Below are 16,845 nucleotides of genomic sequence, written 5' to 3' on the forward strand. Positions count from 1 at the left end.
CCAGCACTTTGGGAGGCCGAGGCGGGCGGATCACAAGGTCAGGAGATCGAGACCACAGTGAAACCCCGTCTCTACTAAAAATACAAAAAATTAGCCGGGCGCGGTGGCGGGCGCCTGTAGTCCCAGCTACTCAGGAGGCTGAGGCAGGAGAATGGCGGGAACCCGGGAGGCGGAGCTTGCAGTGAGCCGAGATCGCGCCACTGCACTCCAGCCTGGGCAACAGCGTGAGACTCCGTCTCAAAAAAAAAAACAAAAAAAACAAAACAAGGGTCATAATGGTGATATCAACAGTGCCCTCCCTAGGGCATGACCAATATGTTTTAGCTGAAGTTTGGGAGAGCTCCATGGGAGAACGCTTGCTTTGAAACTAATCTCAAGTACCAAAAAGTAGAAGAAAATCAGGTGCATAAGCAATTAGTCCATTCCACACCATCTGACCACAATGGAAGGACGCTTTGAGCTCACTGTTGTAAGAAGAGAGTAGAAACTGAAGTGAAAATGATTTCTCTGAAAATAAAACAGAGCTGTGCATGATCACCTTATATACTGGTCCATTGCCAGACTAAAAATGTACTTCTGCACCCCAGCTGGCCTGGCATGTCACTCCTGCACACACCAGGGCCTATACATGGGATTTTAGAACCTCCCTCACCCCTTGGACAGGAACTCTGTATGGCCAACAGGATGCTGCTCTGACTCCCATATCCTCAGAAGCTTCCCTTCTTCAGATGAATTCAATTCTTTTCCTTTGGTCTTTTTACAAAGGCTCAATTCCTCCATCACTGCCTGCTTAGCTCTACCACATCGTTTCTGAATTTTTTATTTCTTGTAGTATTAGAGTTCCTGATTCAATAGGGTGTTCTACCAATGGTCTGTTGGTAGTAAATGCTGTGTAGAATTGTATTAGTCCATTTTCATACTGCTAGGAAGAAACACCCGAGATTGGGTAATTTATAAAGAGAAAGAGGTTTAGTGGACTCACAGTTCCACCATTTTCATACTGCTAGAAAGAAACACCCAAGATTGGGTAATTTATAAAGAGAAAGAGGTTCAATGGACTCACAGTTCCACCTGGCTGGGGAGGCCTCACAATCATGGCAGAAGGCAGAGGAAGAGCAAAGGCACGACTTACATGGTGGCAGGCAAGAAAGCGTGTGTAGGGGAACTGCCCTTTTTAAAACTATCAGATCTCAGGAGACTTATTCACTATCACAAGAGCAGCTAGGGAAAAACCTGGCCCCATGATTCAATTATATCCCACTGGGTCTCTCCTATAACATGTGGGGATTATGGGAACTGCAATTCAAGATGAGATTTGGGTGGGGACACAGCCAAACCATATCAAGAATTAATCTGAAAGCTTTTATACTCCATATTTTACTTCCTCATCCCTCATACAAGGGATACAGTGTGTTGGAGAAAGTCAGATTCTTTAGTTGGTTAAAGATCTTGTGAATGGGGAGGAAATTGAAAATTATAGGAGGTCCCTAAGAGTATAGGAGAGAGATAGCTGAGGAGACTAGGACCCCTGCAAGTTTTTATGGAATGATATATGTGGGATTCTCGGATTGCCTTCCATGCAGGAAGCTACCTAAGTAACGACTGGCATCTCCACATATTATATCTAGCTCATATCAATCATGACACTTAACTTTGGTTTACCCTCAGCCCCTAAATTTAGTATACCCTATCTCTTCTTTCTGTTCATCATTTGATAGTTTTCCATCCATCTCTTGTTGAGGAAACCCTGAGTTTATTTGCTTCATAGAGATGCTTGCATTTTCTTAGGAGAGTTCTAAAAATGACGAAGATGGCAATTGAGGGAGAAGGGAGAAAGGGACTCTGGTACTTCTGGATTTGTGCAATGAAAATTTTATAGGCAGAGTAAAATTTTTGTGGATGTACTGCTTTTTGGAGATTATTCGCAAAACCATTCTGTACGCCATGCAGATGTGTTTGAGATCCAGGGACTGATGAAGAAAAGCCCACACTCAACAGATCCCAGAATGTGACCAGCTCCTCTGTCTCCTGCAAACAGCTAACACTTCTTGCAGAGAATTGTCTGCCTCCCTGAAGATGGAAATCAATGACTTAGAAACCAATTAAACAATTCAAATAGCAACTGATAAATGGATTAACCCTCTATAATGAAATTCCTCTCGCTTTTGTCTTCTGCCTTCCCCAGGTAAGTTTTCTATTCCTGGAGGCAAAGCAGAGGCGTGGAGGAAGTGGAGGCCAGAGGGAATCACATTAAAGTGGGTGAATCCGTTTATCACTTACTGTCTGGATGGTATTTCTGCTCACATCTCTGCTTCCTTTTTCAGATTTGTACACTGTGGGACCCTGATTAATGTTAGCCAGTGAATAATGAAAGGCAGCAGCAGACACTGGGTCTGGTGAGGAGGAAGACACTCAGATGATTAAGGCTGATCCCATAAACAGAAAGACTTTTCTTCTTAGTTGCAAACAGGGAGTATGAATATGACAAAGAAATGCCCACAATAGGGAGGGAGAAACAGAGAGAAAGGGAGGCATTTCTCTCCATGCAAATAACCTGTTCAAGGCTTCTCAAGCAGCCCCTGGAAATGGAATGATTTTGGTGCTTGAGGACAGGTGCTATTCTCCTCATAGGCTTTGTTTTCAAGGTCATGTCCCAAGATTTCTCTTTGCCTTTGTTTAAGGACCTCTATCAGGAGTGGGTTTTGAAGTTAGTGTGTTCAGTTTCTTGTGACGATCTTAAGGCTAAAGACATGTTCAGTAACTCACCATTTAATCCATCTCTAGCATGTGGCTGAACCAAGTGCCTAGAAACCTGGGTCTAGAAACTTTAAGGCACTTGGGGTCTTGGGTACTTTCCATGATCAATGGGTCTGGAATTCAGGGAGATGAGACTCCCCTTCAGGGAGACTGATACCCTACCAGGATGTTTGTCCAAGTCCCCAAGAGCATCTTTGGTGTTCTTCCTGGAAATGACCACCCATCAGCGCTTCTTTGTTTTCCATTTCAGGGACAGGAAGAATATCTCCTAAACAAAAGCACCCCTCCCAATGGCACGGTCCAGGCACTGGTTCTTTCTTCTCCCTCTCCTCACACTACAATGTGTGGTTTCCATCTGATGCCTGGGGCCTGGGCCCACAGGGCTGATTGTTTAGGGCTGAGAGTAGTTCACTTGACCAGTACCCCTTCTGGATGGTTTGATCATCTAAGGATGCAATCAGAGGAGCAGGGGGATTTCCACAACAACACAGAGCTGGGAAATACTCTAAAAATTAATCTCTGGGTGACTTGCGAGACATTATTAGTACCATTAAGCCAGAAAGGGTCCAAAAGAAAGCCTAGCCCAATTTGCCAACTTGGTTATAATAAATCCTTCTGGAGCAGATTCTACCACACTGTAGGAGGAGAAGGGGCAGTTGAAACTCATATAAGCCTGAAATCGAATGTTTTAAATGTTCCCACAGCCCAGAAAGGACCGGATGGAACAGTCATTCCCAATAACTACTGTGACTTCTGTTTGGGGGGCTCCAACATGAACAAGAAGAGTGGGCGGCCTGAAGAGCTGGTGTCCTGCGCAGATTGTGGACGCTCTGGTGAGTGCGGCCCCTTCCCACACCGGGTGCCCGTAGACCAGGAATGCTCCTCTTGCATTCCTCTTCCATCCTGTTGGTGGTGGAGACTGGAGAGGGAAGCGATGGTGGCGATGCTTTCGAGTGGAGAGGGGTTTTCAGCTCATTCCGTATTTTTCTTCTTTGGGTCTCAAGAACCAAAAGCTATGCCCTAGGATCCAGGGGAAAGGGCAAAGAGAAGTTTTGGATTTGTGTCTGGCCTTTCTATGAGGTGCATATTTCTTTGTGCATGTTTTTATGGACCACAGCAAGGTAGGGTGGAAAAACCTGGAGAGAAGGCAACGTGCTTTCTCGTAGTGGACGATGCACATGTAACAGAAAGATGTGTTTGTTCTGTGGAAGTGCCTAGGGCAAACCCAAAGAGTGTGGTGTGGAAACATGAGTATGGGGAAAGCAACCACATCTTGAATTGTGGGAGTCAGAGATTCCCGGGCTCCTGGCTAGCTGCATAAACACCACCTCATTGGCCACTCATCTCATTTTCTAAAACGGAACAGAAGATACCCTGGTAGGTCAATGAGGCAAAAGGACGGGCATTCCTAGGGCTAATCTGTAGTTGATTTGGTGTATATGTTTATATTTTAACCTGTTCAAAGGCTAAAATAACAGAAAGAGACTTTTGGTCTTGTTCCTTCATGCTTAAAATGAATTCAGGTCTTCAGGTTATGTTCAAGAGGTTGTTTTGTTTTTTAGTTCTGACCAAACCATTATTTTCGGCTGGCCATGGTTGGTTGGTACTACCTACTTTTCATATTGTATTATGTCATCACTAGACCACAGTGTGAGGCCGGGAGGAGGGAATTTCAACCCCAGTTTTAGTCTCATCAGCCCCTGATATGAGTAGGTGAAACAGTTTGGTTGGATGCTTGGTTCCAGCAGTGAGGAGTCATTTTTCCTTTCTACCTTTCTATCCAGTGTCTTTTTCACTCCCAGTCCCCAGAGAAGAACTGAGATGACCCCATCATGGTTGACTGTAGCGACTCAGCTCTTTCCTTGCTCTGTCTGCAAAGCTTAGCTTTAACCCTTTTATATTTTGATGGGAGGGCTATTTAGGGCTTAAGGCTGGCTTGAGTAGCAAATCAGTAATTTTAAAAGGACTGTGGTTTCTGCTGCACACAACCCTCAACTGTAACTCTCAAGGACCCTGATAGGGCGGTCCATTTGTGCAATTCTGTCAGTTCATTTACTGTCCAAACATGGTACCTAACATTGAATTTTTTGCTCTATGGATGCTAGCATAGAAGACAGGGCTCTTGTGATAGCAGAGTCTGTTTTTTTAAGTTACTTTAAAAAAAAAGATGAAATTCAATGCGGTGATTTTTAAAAGCAAGCAATCAGATGAAATCTCTACTTCCAGAAGCAAGGTCACTTGGAGTGATGTTCTAAGCAACACGTTATGGACTGCTATAGGTTTGGATGGGTTAGAGGGGGCAGCTTCAGAATTCTCATTGCAAACTGCTGTAATTTCTCCCCTTCGTTTCTTACAAAAGACAGGGTGCTAGAATCCAAGCCATGGAATGTCAGGAGTGGGAAGTTGTTTTTTCTATGCAAAGCCTCTTTCCACAACCTTCTCTCAGCTTTCCCCCCAAGGTTCTGTCTGCTATGTGGCTCAGGGAGTCATTTTCTACCAACCTAGGTATTCTCATTGCATTTGCCAAGGATTGGTTTTGGTGGATCATTTAGTCAAGGTCTGCCTCTGATGTTCCTGAAATAGTTGATATCATGGGAAGAAACAGGTGTCATTGGCCCATGAGATGAGATGTGCTTGTTAAGGCAGGTGGGCGAATACTTCTCTGGAGCCTCCCTACGGTCCTTCCAGAGAAGAGTATGGAGCTTGGAAGAGCTTCCTTCCCTCTCCCATCTACCCTACCACTGCTGTTTCCTGGGAGGAAGTGAGAGTCCTGAAATTGGCACCATGAGGGATGTATCATTCACTTATACAAGAGCAGTCTTGGGGCTCATTTAGAATGCGAAAAAGTTTAAACCTGAGTTTTACAGATTTCAGGATGCTCTGATTTATTAGGACTTTTCGACTCCTATTTCTCAGCTTCGTAGTGCCCTGAGTGAGATTTGACAACTGAACTTTCTGGAGTAACCAATACTGGGCATGGTTGGTGACTGGAGAGTGTGTATGTGTGTATGTGTGTGTGGGGGGGGTACACTTGCATGCACATGTATGTGGATGCAGATCACAGAAATTTCCTCCGGTAGTTAAAGAAAATAAACTCTTTTATCACCTACCACTTATCAGACTTTCCAACTTCCTTTTGCTTTCAGTGCAAATGAACCACATGGCATAGGGGGAGAATTGAAAGGGTTCTGAAAGAATGGGATTAGAAGCGAGTAAAAATAAAAATGAAATGGATGGAGGCTTAACCACCTTGAATGGGTTATCTGACAGTAATACCTTTGTAGAGCTGACTGTCAAAGTGAAGAACAAATATCGTTCAAAGAAACACCAACAGAAAACACCAAAGGAATCCCAACCAGGTTTAAAAACCACCAAGGAAAATCATTGTCTGGGGCAGGGTTGAGTGAGCGTGCAAGCGCCTGTGTGTATGCACAACAGAAGAAAGATCATGGTTGAAGCTTTTGCTGTCGGAAGCTGTGGACATATGTACTATGGTAGAGGTGATGCCTTTTCGGGGAGTGGGGGAAGCCTCTTCCCTGGAAATGTTTGCTTTGTCCCAAATCCCTGTCACCAGGTGATGCACCGGGTTAATCCCTTTGGTGTGCAAGCGGTTTAATATCTTGCTATTAAGAATAGCATTGTAATAATGTAATGAGAATATTAATAATGCTGTCTGTTGCTTAACCCATGTGCTGATATATTCATCATACATGTCAGCTCATTTGGGAGGAGAAGGCAGGAAGGAGAAGGAGGCAGCGGCCGCAGCACGTACCACGGAGGACTTATTCGGTTCCACGTCAGAAAGTGACACGTCAACTTTCCACGGCTTTGATGAGGACGATTTGGAAGAGCCTCGCTCCTGTCGAGGACGCCGCAGTGGCCGGGGTTCGCCCACAGCAGATAAAAAGGGCAGTTGCTAAACCCACGGAACAGACTCTCTGGGCAATTAGCCATCCCCCTCTGACTTTGGTCATTGTGCTGGTTCTGATATATATTTTTTTTTAATGAAAGACAACTTTAGATTTTCCCTCTATCCTTGCTTTTTTCCCCCTCACCTCCCATGTGTCCCTCCATCCCTCCCCCCACCCCTCTGTTTTGGGTGTGTACAACAGAAGCACAAACTACTGAAACAAAACAAAAGAGCAGAATGAGCGTTCTTCTGAGAGATGGCATCGTGATGTGCTATTTATTTTCTATAGAAATAGGAAGTTAGGCGGATTGTCTCTTTTCTGAGGGGAGGGGGTCTTTTTGACAGGAGCAGAGTTGATGTCCTCAATTTTCATATTTATTGGCAAAAGGAAGAGAAGAGGAACTTTGGGTTTGGAAACAGAGAACCAATAACATTAAAACATTATTATTTATATATTCTAGCTATTATTAGAATCAGACTTTTTTTGAGAGAGGGAGAGAGAAGGGAAATCAAAGAAATCGAAGCAATATCCTGTTTAGAGGCAAGCCACTGGGGGGAGAATTTCCTCAATGGGAGACGGTGGCACTTTCTGTGCCCCATGGAGTTTGCGGCTCCCGGTGGCAGACCCCTCCCTCGTTCTCCTCCCTGACCTTTCCATCTTCCTCTCTGCTTGCGAGAAAATGTCAGTAGTTCCAGAGAAGTTGGGGTGCCTATGCCTGGCCTCCCTCCACACCTGGGCCCTGACCAGCCGCCTCCTGGGCTCCTCCTCCTCCGTCAGTAGAGCTGCTGTTTTGTTATTGCTGGTTTTTCCTCACTTTCCTCCTGGCAAAGAACGACTTCCAAATGCGGGGATGGAATATAAGCAGAACGTCATGGGCTCAGCAGTGACTCCACCACCGAGGCCGAGGCCGTGCTCCTGGAAGACAGAAGGAGACGCCACCATGTGTTTCCCCTCCCCTTGCCCCTGTTAAGAAACATATCAATACCCGTTGGATGATCAAGGCTACCATATTTCTTCAATTTTTTTTTTTATAGTGCCCGCCAGGCGCTTTGTTTTATGTTTCCAATAGCACTTCCTGAAATAAACCAAAGCAACACTGCTCAAGGCCCCTGGGGCGATGGAGAAGGCCACCCACCTCACTGACAGTCCCAAGAACGACCAGCTGCGAGGTCCTAGTCAAAAGGTATGTCTTGGCTAACCTGTCTTACAATATGGGCAAAACCATCATATCTATTTTTTAGTTTTCTTTTTCTTTTTCCTTTTTCCCCCAGCTTGCTTTTTTGTTTTCCTGGGTTTGGACCCCCTTCTTAGTGTAAGAGTGGCTACTGGAGTATCTCCCCCTGGCCCTCTGTGGCCCGCGTGTGCATGTGAACTCATGTGGGCCCCAGCATAGGTGTGGGATCTGAGTCTTGCTTGGACTATGGGAGGGGCTCAGTGTGGAGAATGGCGGGCTTCTGGCTTCAACTACAAGAGAAAATGGCTAGGGAAGTGCTTGGCTAACTCTGCCTCCCTTGGCTAAACCTGGAAGTGGAGTCCAGGGAACTGAGATTGAAGTTGGCTGCTGGATTTGGTTAGAAATAAGGAGGTGTGGCCACAGAACACTGCATGTCTAGGTAGTATTTCTTACTCACTCTGGGTACCAATTTCACAACCAAGGGGATGAGTCCAAATTAAAGAAGATCCCTGATTAGGCACAAAACTCAACTTGGCTGTTTGGAAGATTCCGCACTCCCTTTAAGGTTGGCCAGGGTCTCCGGCCTCCAGGAGTGCACGGTTCCAGAAACACAAGCAGAACCATTTGACATGGGTTGAGGGACCCAAGTAGCTGTCTGGTTAACAGACTGCTTATCAGTGTCTCTGGGAAGATCTACTTTGACAGTCCAGCCCCTGCAGATCCTCGTGAATTAGACCACTCATTAAAATAACAAACCAACCTAAAACAAGGACAAGCAAAGAAACTCAGAAATTAACCCTTTGTGTTTTCCTGGTAGCCTGAGACAGAAAGAGCTTCCACTTTTCTCATGCTTGAGATGTGTATGTGATCACTTGCGTGTTTATTCTCAGTTTTGAGGGCATGAAAGTAACAATCCCACCCACTTTTGGGATGTTCTGTCTAATCTATATGTGGCCTGTTCCTAGGAAATATGGCATAAACCTCCAACGTTGTCATATTCTGCAGGCTCACACGTGTCAATCAGACAATAGAGTTTGTTCCAGTAGCTTTCTGCTAAGGGGGTACAACCTACACTTGCTATCATTTTCCACCTCTTTACTCTGTACCTTTGACTCAGATATTGGATTCATGGGATTACAACTTGCTTTCATTGATAAAATGTGAGCTTCTGTGTTAATAAATATATGTTCAACCAATATACACTCATTTGAATTCTGTCTAGTTGCTCATAGATCCAGAATTCTCAGTGACAATTTGCCTTTACACTTGAGGTGTTTTTTTTTTTTTTAATCCATATATTTAAAGCAAATTATAAAAGGCTACCTAATTTCAGAGTCTAGCTTGGAGTCTAACAGAGAAACTAACTGTTTAGAACTAACAAGGCAAACCCCCAGGAGAATGTTTATTTGAGAATGGGTATTGCTTGTCTATTTTATATTTAATAGTATAGCTTGATCTTTGATCTTCAGTTTCTCTTCTTGGAGGTAGTAGGTATCCTCACCTTTCTTACTTGCGGTGATAGAAGCATAGTAAGGTTTCTTAGCATTGCTGGAGCATCTTGTCTCACCTTGCTTATAGTGTCTTTGAACAGACTCAGGATTTCTACCCTTAAAAACTGGAAGGGACTTCTAAAATGATCAAGTTCAAATCTTTCACTTTTCAGTTGAGAAAAGTTGACCCAGAGAGGTTAAGTGAGTTAAGTTTGAGGGAGTGGAATGGGCATCGTGTTGGAGGGAAATGTTTTAAGGCAAAGGAAGGAAGCTCTGAGAGAGAAGGTGTTGGAGGAGGAAGCTGGCTGTCCTGGGCTTCCAACCACTTTAGTGGTGGATGTGATATCTTTATCTCCCTTTCTCTAGATAGCAGTCATCAACATTTATGTGTGAGGCATTGTTCTGGGTGCTTTCCTTGGAATATTTCACTTAATCCTCATGACTACTCCCATGAGATAGGTATTTATATTAATCCCCAGTTTGCAGAAACTGAGGTTAGTAATAAGGTTAAGAAATGTACAGCTAGGAAGGAGCCAGGTTTTGATCCCTGGCAACCTGATTGTAGAGCCTATACTCTATCATTGCCTGCACTGCCCCTTGCATAGTCTATAATTAAGGAATATATATGCAGGCATATATACATACTTTGCTGTTTCTCAATTCCAGTGGAAGAAAAGGTTATTTGTAATGAATATAGCTTTTAAAAGGTAATGCCATTAAAAGAAATTTCAACAACTGAAGAGTAAGCAATTAGATCCTGTAAAAGAGAATTCTGATTCAGATTCTCTGCGGAATCTTGTAGATAACTTAACTTCTTAATCATTTCTAGACAATGTACAAAGAGATCACCTTTTTTTGTGATCTCAGGAACTGTAGGAGCTGTGTGAACAGTCAACACACCTTTCTGTTGTTGCTTTTGTTAAATAAGTATCACTACTCAAAATTTAAAATACCCAAGAAATTAGAGTCTTCAAGATGAAAACGATCTGACCAGCTTCCTTAGCCCTCAGCTCAGTAAAGTACCACCCCGAGTTTTCTGAGTCCCAGGTCAAAGAGAGGGGAACCAAAGATATAGAACTTTCTAAATTCGTTACAACATTTTAATCCCCTGGGGAGGGGGACTATTGATGTAAAGGTGACAATTGTTATGGTCTAGCTGATTTTTTTCCCTACCTAGCACAATCGAATCCTTTATTTCTGTTACCGAGAGGCTATGTAAAGATCAGACACTATAATCACTATAATCCTGGGAATTAGAAATATGCATTTAATTTTTTAAAGGTACTGTAAAGACAGTAATCCAATTTGCTACTGGTATTTTAGAGAGAAGAATTTATTTAAAAAATGTGATGTTCACATCAACAGCATCCCTTTAAGGGTTCCTGCTTACTCTGCATCTCTCTGTGCACCTGATGGGCTGCAGACTGATACTGCTTTCTACAGCACTGGAGGGAATGCAAGATCATTACTCAGGGAGAGAACTAAAGGGTGTTTGGGGGTTCTCACTTCATGGTGGAATAAAATTAATTAATTTTATCCCAATATGCTTCCTGTTACATCTGATGAATATGATCCTGAACATGTACTTAAAATTGGAGCAGACTCATCTGTTAGGAATTTTTTCCTCTGGGGATTTTGCTCAGCCTTTGGAGGAGAAGTGACTTGTGTTGTGTATTTTCAGGGTGAGGTGTCTTTGATCTGGTGTGTGGAAGCCTAGAGTGGGGATGACAAGTTCTGGGCTCTGGGCTCAGCTCCCTGTGTGAATTTGTTGACAGGGATCTCTGCCTCCGTTTCTTAGAGGGGAAATGGACATTTCTTTCCCTATTAAAATATGTAGCTCATATTATTTCATGATGATGCTTAACTCTATGAGGTAGGGTAGATGTTATTTATTCCTTTTACTGATGAGGAAACTGAGTGTTGATCCTGTTTGATGACTTGTCTAAAGTTCCAGGCTCAGTCAATGATGTAGGGATCTTCTAATAATCTTTCCTCAGTCTATACTGACTTCCCCAAAGATCATCTTTGGAAGATTTCTTGAGTGAAATCAATAAAGTGCATATAGGTCTTTTATTCAAGAACTTATTGGATGATAAGGAGGTATTTGATGCTGTAAAAGAAAAAGACCGAAACAACACAGACCCCAAATGAAATGATGACACATTAGAATCTTTCTGAGAGGTAGCAATATCTAAGTCCTCATGAACTTTGCGGGAGAACCAAAGTTGAGCTTCCTAAATGGCCACTGTTTTTGTGATGCCAGCGGTAGCAGGGGTGATGGTGGCAGGGGGTGAACATTTTGGGCCCCGGTCACAAACCCAATTGCTTCTAACACAAAAACATTGAATTACATAATATTGTGGTGTTTAATAAAAGTGATTTCTGATCATCTATTCAAGATAACAATATAGGAAAAGCCATTCTGCATGATTGGTTTACAAAATAAATGAGAGTGATGTAAGATTCCTGTCAGAACTGAATTATTAGATAAAAAAACATTGGCAATTAGGTTTTCAAAGTATCTAACTACTGGAACTCAACCTATAACTATGGCTTTTTAAAAAATTTACTTCTGAAATAATTTTACACTTACAAAAAACTTACAAAGATTATACCAAGAATTCCCATATGTCCTTCACCCAGATTCTTCTAATAACCACAGAACAATGACCACAATCAGGACATTAACATCGATGCAATACTGCAACCTACAGACTTTATTCAAATTCTGCCAGTTGTCTCACTTGTGTCCTTTTTCTGGTCCAGGATCCAGTCTGGGATCAAAGGTTGCCATGTCCTCTTACAAGTCCTTTAATCTGGAATAGTTAGTACCACAATCTTGTTTTTCACAACTTCGATACTGGCTAGTCATTTTGCAGAAAGCCATTCAGTTCAGGCTTGGATGCTGTTTTTCTAATGACTAAACTGAAGTTGTGCATTTTGGCTAGAATACTGTAGAAATGATGTTGTATCCTTCTCAGTGTGTTACATCAGGAGGTATGCGATTGATTTACCCCGTTACTGGTGACTCAGACATTTGGCCTTTCAGCTGAGATTTCAGGCTAGTCTGTTTACAGACCTTGGACGATAACATTTTCATTCAGATATACCTTGGTTCATTTGGTAACTAGGGACTGAGTAATAGCAGTATGTATGTGACTGATCAGCACTGCGAAGGATAGGATACAATTAAACATGGGGCAATGAATTTATTGGCCATCGGATTTATTTTGTGACCTAGTGGATCAGACTAGAAATTCACAAATAGTTAAAATCCTGTAAGAGCTGTCATGGGGTAGTATGTGATTATTTTTGCCATGGATCTCAGTAGACAAGAAGATTTTCTTGGAGGAAGCCATCTAGATCAACAAAGAACGCCAGACTTACCATTGCTGTTGAATCTGTAGGCAAGAATGTCTATTGTGAGAAAATGGAGATAATATTCAAACAAAAAGCAAAGCTGGGAATCACAACCTAACCCATGTAAAATGGCAAAAATCACCATTTGAAAACCCGCCTAAGTACCATTCCGTAGTATTTTGTTCCTGCTGCTCCTGTGCTTATCACAACACATCATGTTTGCTTGCAGTCCTTCTCAAACAGATGGCGTGTTCCTTGAGGGCAAAGGTGGTATCACTCAAGTCCTCCAGACAGTGCCTGACACCAATGTGCCATAATTATTTGTTGAAATAAATTAAGAACTGAGCAGTTTCTGAGCTAATTAGTGGAAGTCTTACCAAATCTCACTCTATACCTAGTGGATGCTTAATAAGTATTGTTGACAGAAAGATTGGAGAAGTCTCTGGACACAGCATCCGGTGGTTAAGTCAGAGGGGGTAGGTGGGAGGTGGTGAGGTGGTGGTGATCATCTATTCAAGGGGGATGTCAGGATAGGGGTGGGGAGGGGTTGACCATGTGTGGAGGGATGGAAAACTATGCCTTCTTGCAGGGGATTGAGAGCAGGAGACTAACACAGCTGCACATTGTTCCATTTTTATGGCCTATGGTTGACCTAACCAGAGGAAACAAAAGAGAAAATGGAAGTTAGGAGTGCCAAGTTGGGAACTCACCCATGATTTTCTAGGTGGCTTAAGTGGGGCATAGAAAAATACATGCATGTGTGTGTTGGGAGGTCAGGGGTAGAAACCTGAGGAAACTGAAAGGGCGTGGGGTAAGCTTATGAGATAGACTCACTACAGAGTGGCAGGTAACATCTGACCAGAGGGGTCAGGGCAATGGGAGAGGGACAGAAAGACTCCTGGCAGGGAGTGAAATGATGACAGATGCCCACAGAGAGAACAATCGGCAGGCGTTTTGTGGGAGGTCCCAGGGAAGGTCACCTGGCTTTGATCACTTAAGGGAAGGAGCTGGAGGCAGGTGGTAACAGCAAAGAGCATGAGGGAAATGGGGGTGGGGTGCACCAGCAAAGCAGATCAGAAAGGGAGACAGTGGGGTGGGATGCGGTAGATGCAGAGAACAGGAACAGGTGTGGAGGGAGGACTTGGTCAAGGAGGAAAGTTGGATGGAGGGAGTCTCAGCTTTGGAAGAGCATCTAATCCCGGCCTGTGCACCTGGCCATTGAGTGATACCTTGGGTACCAAGAGAGATGGGACAGGGGAGAGACCTTTCAACTTGGAAGAGGCTGAGCTGCTTATTTGCTTTTGAACTTTCTTCCCTGCTGGCTTGGGCATTTTCCATTTAGGCCCATTCTCCCTCTCCACCCTCCCTCATGGCTCAGCTTAATGTGATCTGGCCACTGTTGGGATACCCATCTCTGCCTTCAGAAACTGCTTCCGGGGTGAAATGTGATAGTACTTGGTTTTATTGCTCACTCCTTTGTGTCAACTACTCCGTTCCAAAGACCAAAATGACAGATTTCATTTCAGCTAGAAGCAAAAGCTACGCGTGGCTATGCAGGCAAAAGGGCCCACCTTGTGTGAACCACCACCAGGTTCCAAGGCTGACAAAGAGATCACTGGGCTAGTGGAGGACTGGAACAGGTCTCTTGGTTGGGGTCTCTCTCCGAGTAATTCTGACACACTTGAATCACTTGGGGCAGGGTTGGAGCTGAGCGTGTGTGCTTGTGAAGGAAGCAGTGTCCTTTTGGGCTTAGGCCAAATGAGGCATCTGATGGGGTTTTCTGTGGCTGCATTGGTTCTATACCATAGAACTATTCATTTCTACTTGGATAACAGGGAGAGAGATGATATCATAAAGGTCCTGTCTGGGGTGTTTTAACTGTGAAAAGATTCAGTTTGTTTGGTTTCCAAGTGGAAGGGAATTTTTTTTTTTTTTCTAATACCCACTTCTGCCTGCTACACCACCTGGGAATGGAAAATCCAGCTGTGTTCTCTCTGCCTCTTGCCCAGTAGCAACTGACCTGCCTCATTCCTGGCTGATCTTGTGCTGCTGAAGTTCAAGGCGCTGGACACACTACCCCGATTTTTGTTGCACCTGGCCTAGCCTCATTAACTTGGCAATTAGTTGGTGGTTTTCTTTCTTTCTTCTTCTGTTTTTTTTTTTTTTTTTAATTCATTTCATTTCTGTCACCCCTTAATTTTAATCTTTCTGTTTTAGGTAGTTGTTCCATGCTGTTGTTTTTGTTTTATCTTTCATTGCCTTTCCCTCTGCAGTCAACACTATGACCTGGGGACTCCAACATCCTTCAAGCAAGCCATTTCCGAAGAAGGTGAAAAGAAGCCAGGATGATTGGCACCTCCTCCTCCTCCTCCTCTTCTTCCTCTTCCCTTACCCAGCCCCCTCCTGTGCGTGTGTTTCAGACAACACAGGAGCCAGCACAGGAGTGGAAAATCCTGCAGCGCAACTCAGCTCAGCCCACAGAAGCCTCGGGAATGGCCTCAGTTTGTGCAATAAGAAGATTTTTTTTTTCTTTTTAAAATTCTTCATTATATTTTCTTTGATTGTCTGTGAGAAAGTACCCAGGTCAGCCTGGAATTGCTCTACAGTAGAAATAACTGAACACAAACAAACTGATGGAAAAAAAGAGTTAACTATTTTATTTATTTCAATATTTAAAAGGAAAAAAGTGCTGACATTGCACAGTATTTTTGTTTAAAGTACCTCCTACTTCAAAAGTTAAACGCAATTTTGTGAAGACGTGAAATCATGAGTACTTAATGTAAAATAAAAGACTGCATATTAACTCTAAAGAAAAACACCCCACATTTTTAATAAGAAAATAAAGATCAACTCTGCTCTCTCAGGCTTTTAAAAAAGCCATTCATGTATGTGCTTTAGGTATTTTTATTTCTGCGAGTTGGATGTGGTAAGTGAGGAGTGATCAGTGTTTTTTTTTTTTTCCTCCTTCAAAAGTCTATTGAAAGTGTTGGTGATGTTACATGATTGTGTGTTAAGACTTGACTGAAATAACTTAGCCACAAATCAGCAGTTTTCCCTACCCTCACTGCCCCCTCACCCCAGGCAAGCCCCTTTTATCTGAATGTCAGAAGCAGCCTGCCTCCTGGTTATCATGTCTGATGAGGTCTAGCTCGGAAAGGAATTCCATCTAGTGATGGAATATATCCCCTCAAGTTCAAAAGATTCGAACACAGAGAGCTTTGTTTAAAATAATGCAGCAAAAAAAAAAAAAAAAAAAAAAAAAGCAAAAATAAAAGCATCAGCTGAGATGATATTAGTTCAGTCACCTAACAACTCCTAGAAGAGATGAGCAAAGGGAACCATTTGCTGAGCTGGCTTCTGGGGCCTGAGCTTCCAGAGCTGTCCCTAAGGGCTAGGAAGGTCGACCTGAAGGATGAGAACCTCAATTCTGTTGCTGGTTGGGGCCAAGGAAGAAGGCGAGTGTTCTGACATGGCCCTTTCTGGCCGAGCTAGCGGAAGTGGGCATTTTGGCCAGTGGGATGTATCTCGGCGTTGTGTCTGGGGCCCAGCAAAGGTGCAGGGCTGACTGGCTGAACCACTGGGTTCTACCTGCAGGCTCCCCGCTGCACTGGGCTTTCACACAGCCATGCTCTTGGATCTCCCTCCCTTGTAAGTAGAGTCACAATAACACACGAACAGTCTAAGGCTGAGTATTCTGGTCAGCAGAGGTCCTTGAGTCACAGTGTTACTGAAATGGTTCTGAGCCTGAGAATCTCTTCGGCCTCTGAAAGGGCAGGGCAGGTGGGCACGGACTTCCTGCCAGTTCTTTCAGGTTTCCCGTTCAAAGCCAGTCCTGTTGGTGGAGGGGATCACCGAGAGTGTCTGTATCATTTTGTGGCCCTTTTCTGTGACGTTTTCTGGTAGAAAATGTCCCTTGTCAAAATGCTAATAATTATCATAATAATCTGCTTTCCAACCAACTCCCACAAGTGACAACTTGTGTAGAATTGTGATAAAGGTTTGCATAATGTAGGGTTTGTACCAAGTGTGTGTAAGTTTCTGTTAAATAAAATCTGTTTCCAATGCTTCTATAGCATCTCTGTAAAATTTGCTTGACCAACCAAGCTCATCCTGCATGAGTTCACTTTCACACCGTCATGCGGCAGGGACTCCT

General features: G+C 43.5%; 1 protein-coding gene across 10 annotated transcripts in view; it reads left to right on the top strand.

Annotated features, from left to right (window-relative positions):
* LOC105494301 (double PHD fingers 3) overlaps nucleotides 1-16,845 on the top strand; it is a 287,462-nt gene that overhangs the window by 219,252 nt on the left and 51,365 nt on the right. For 8 of the 10 annotated variants that reach the window (XM_011762612.2, XM_011762608.3, XM_011762607.3 and 5 more), the window contains one exon: nucleotides 3,462-3,590. In XM_011762612.2, coding sequence (XP_011760914.1) covers nucleotides 3,462-3,590 — 129 coding nt within the window. Of the gene's footprint in view, nucleotides 1-3,461; nucleotides 3,591-6,474; nucleotides 7,852-14,965; nucleotides 16,765-16,845 lie in introns of those variants that run through there. The other 2 variants (XM_071099909.1, XM_011762610.3) reach the window with 2 other exon arrangements.

Source organism: Macaca nemestrina, chromosome 7 (genome assembly GCF_043159975.1).
Source record: "Macaca nemestrina isolate mMacNem1 chromosome 7, mMacNem.hap1, whole genome shotgun sequence".
Lineage (NCBI taxonomy): Eukaryota > Metazoa > Chordata > Mammalia > Primates > Cercopithecidae > Macaca > Macaca nemestrina.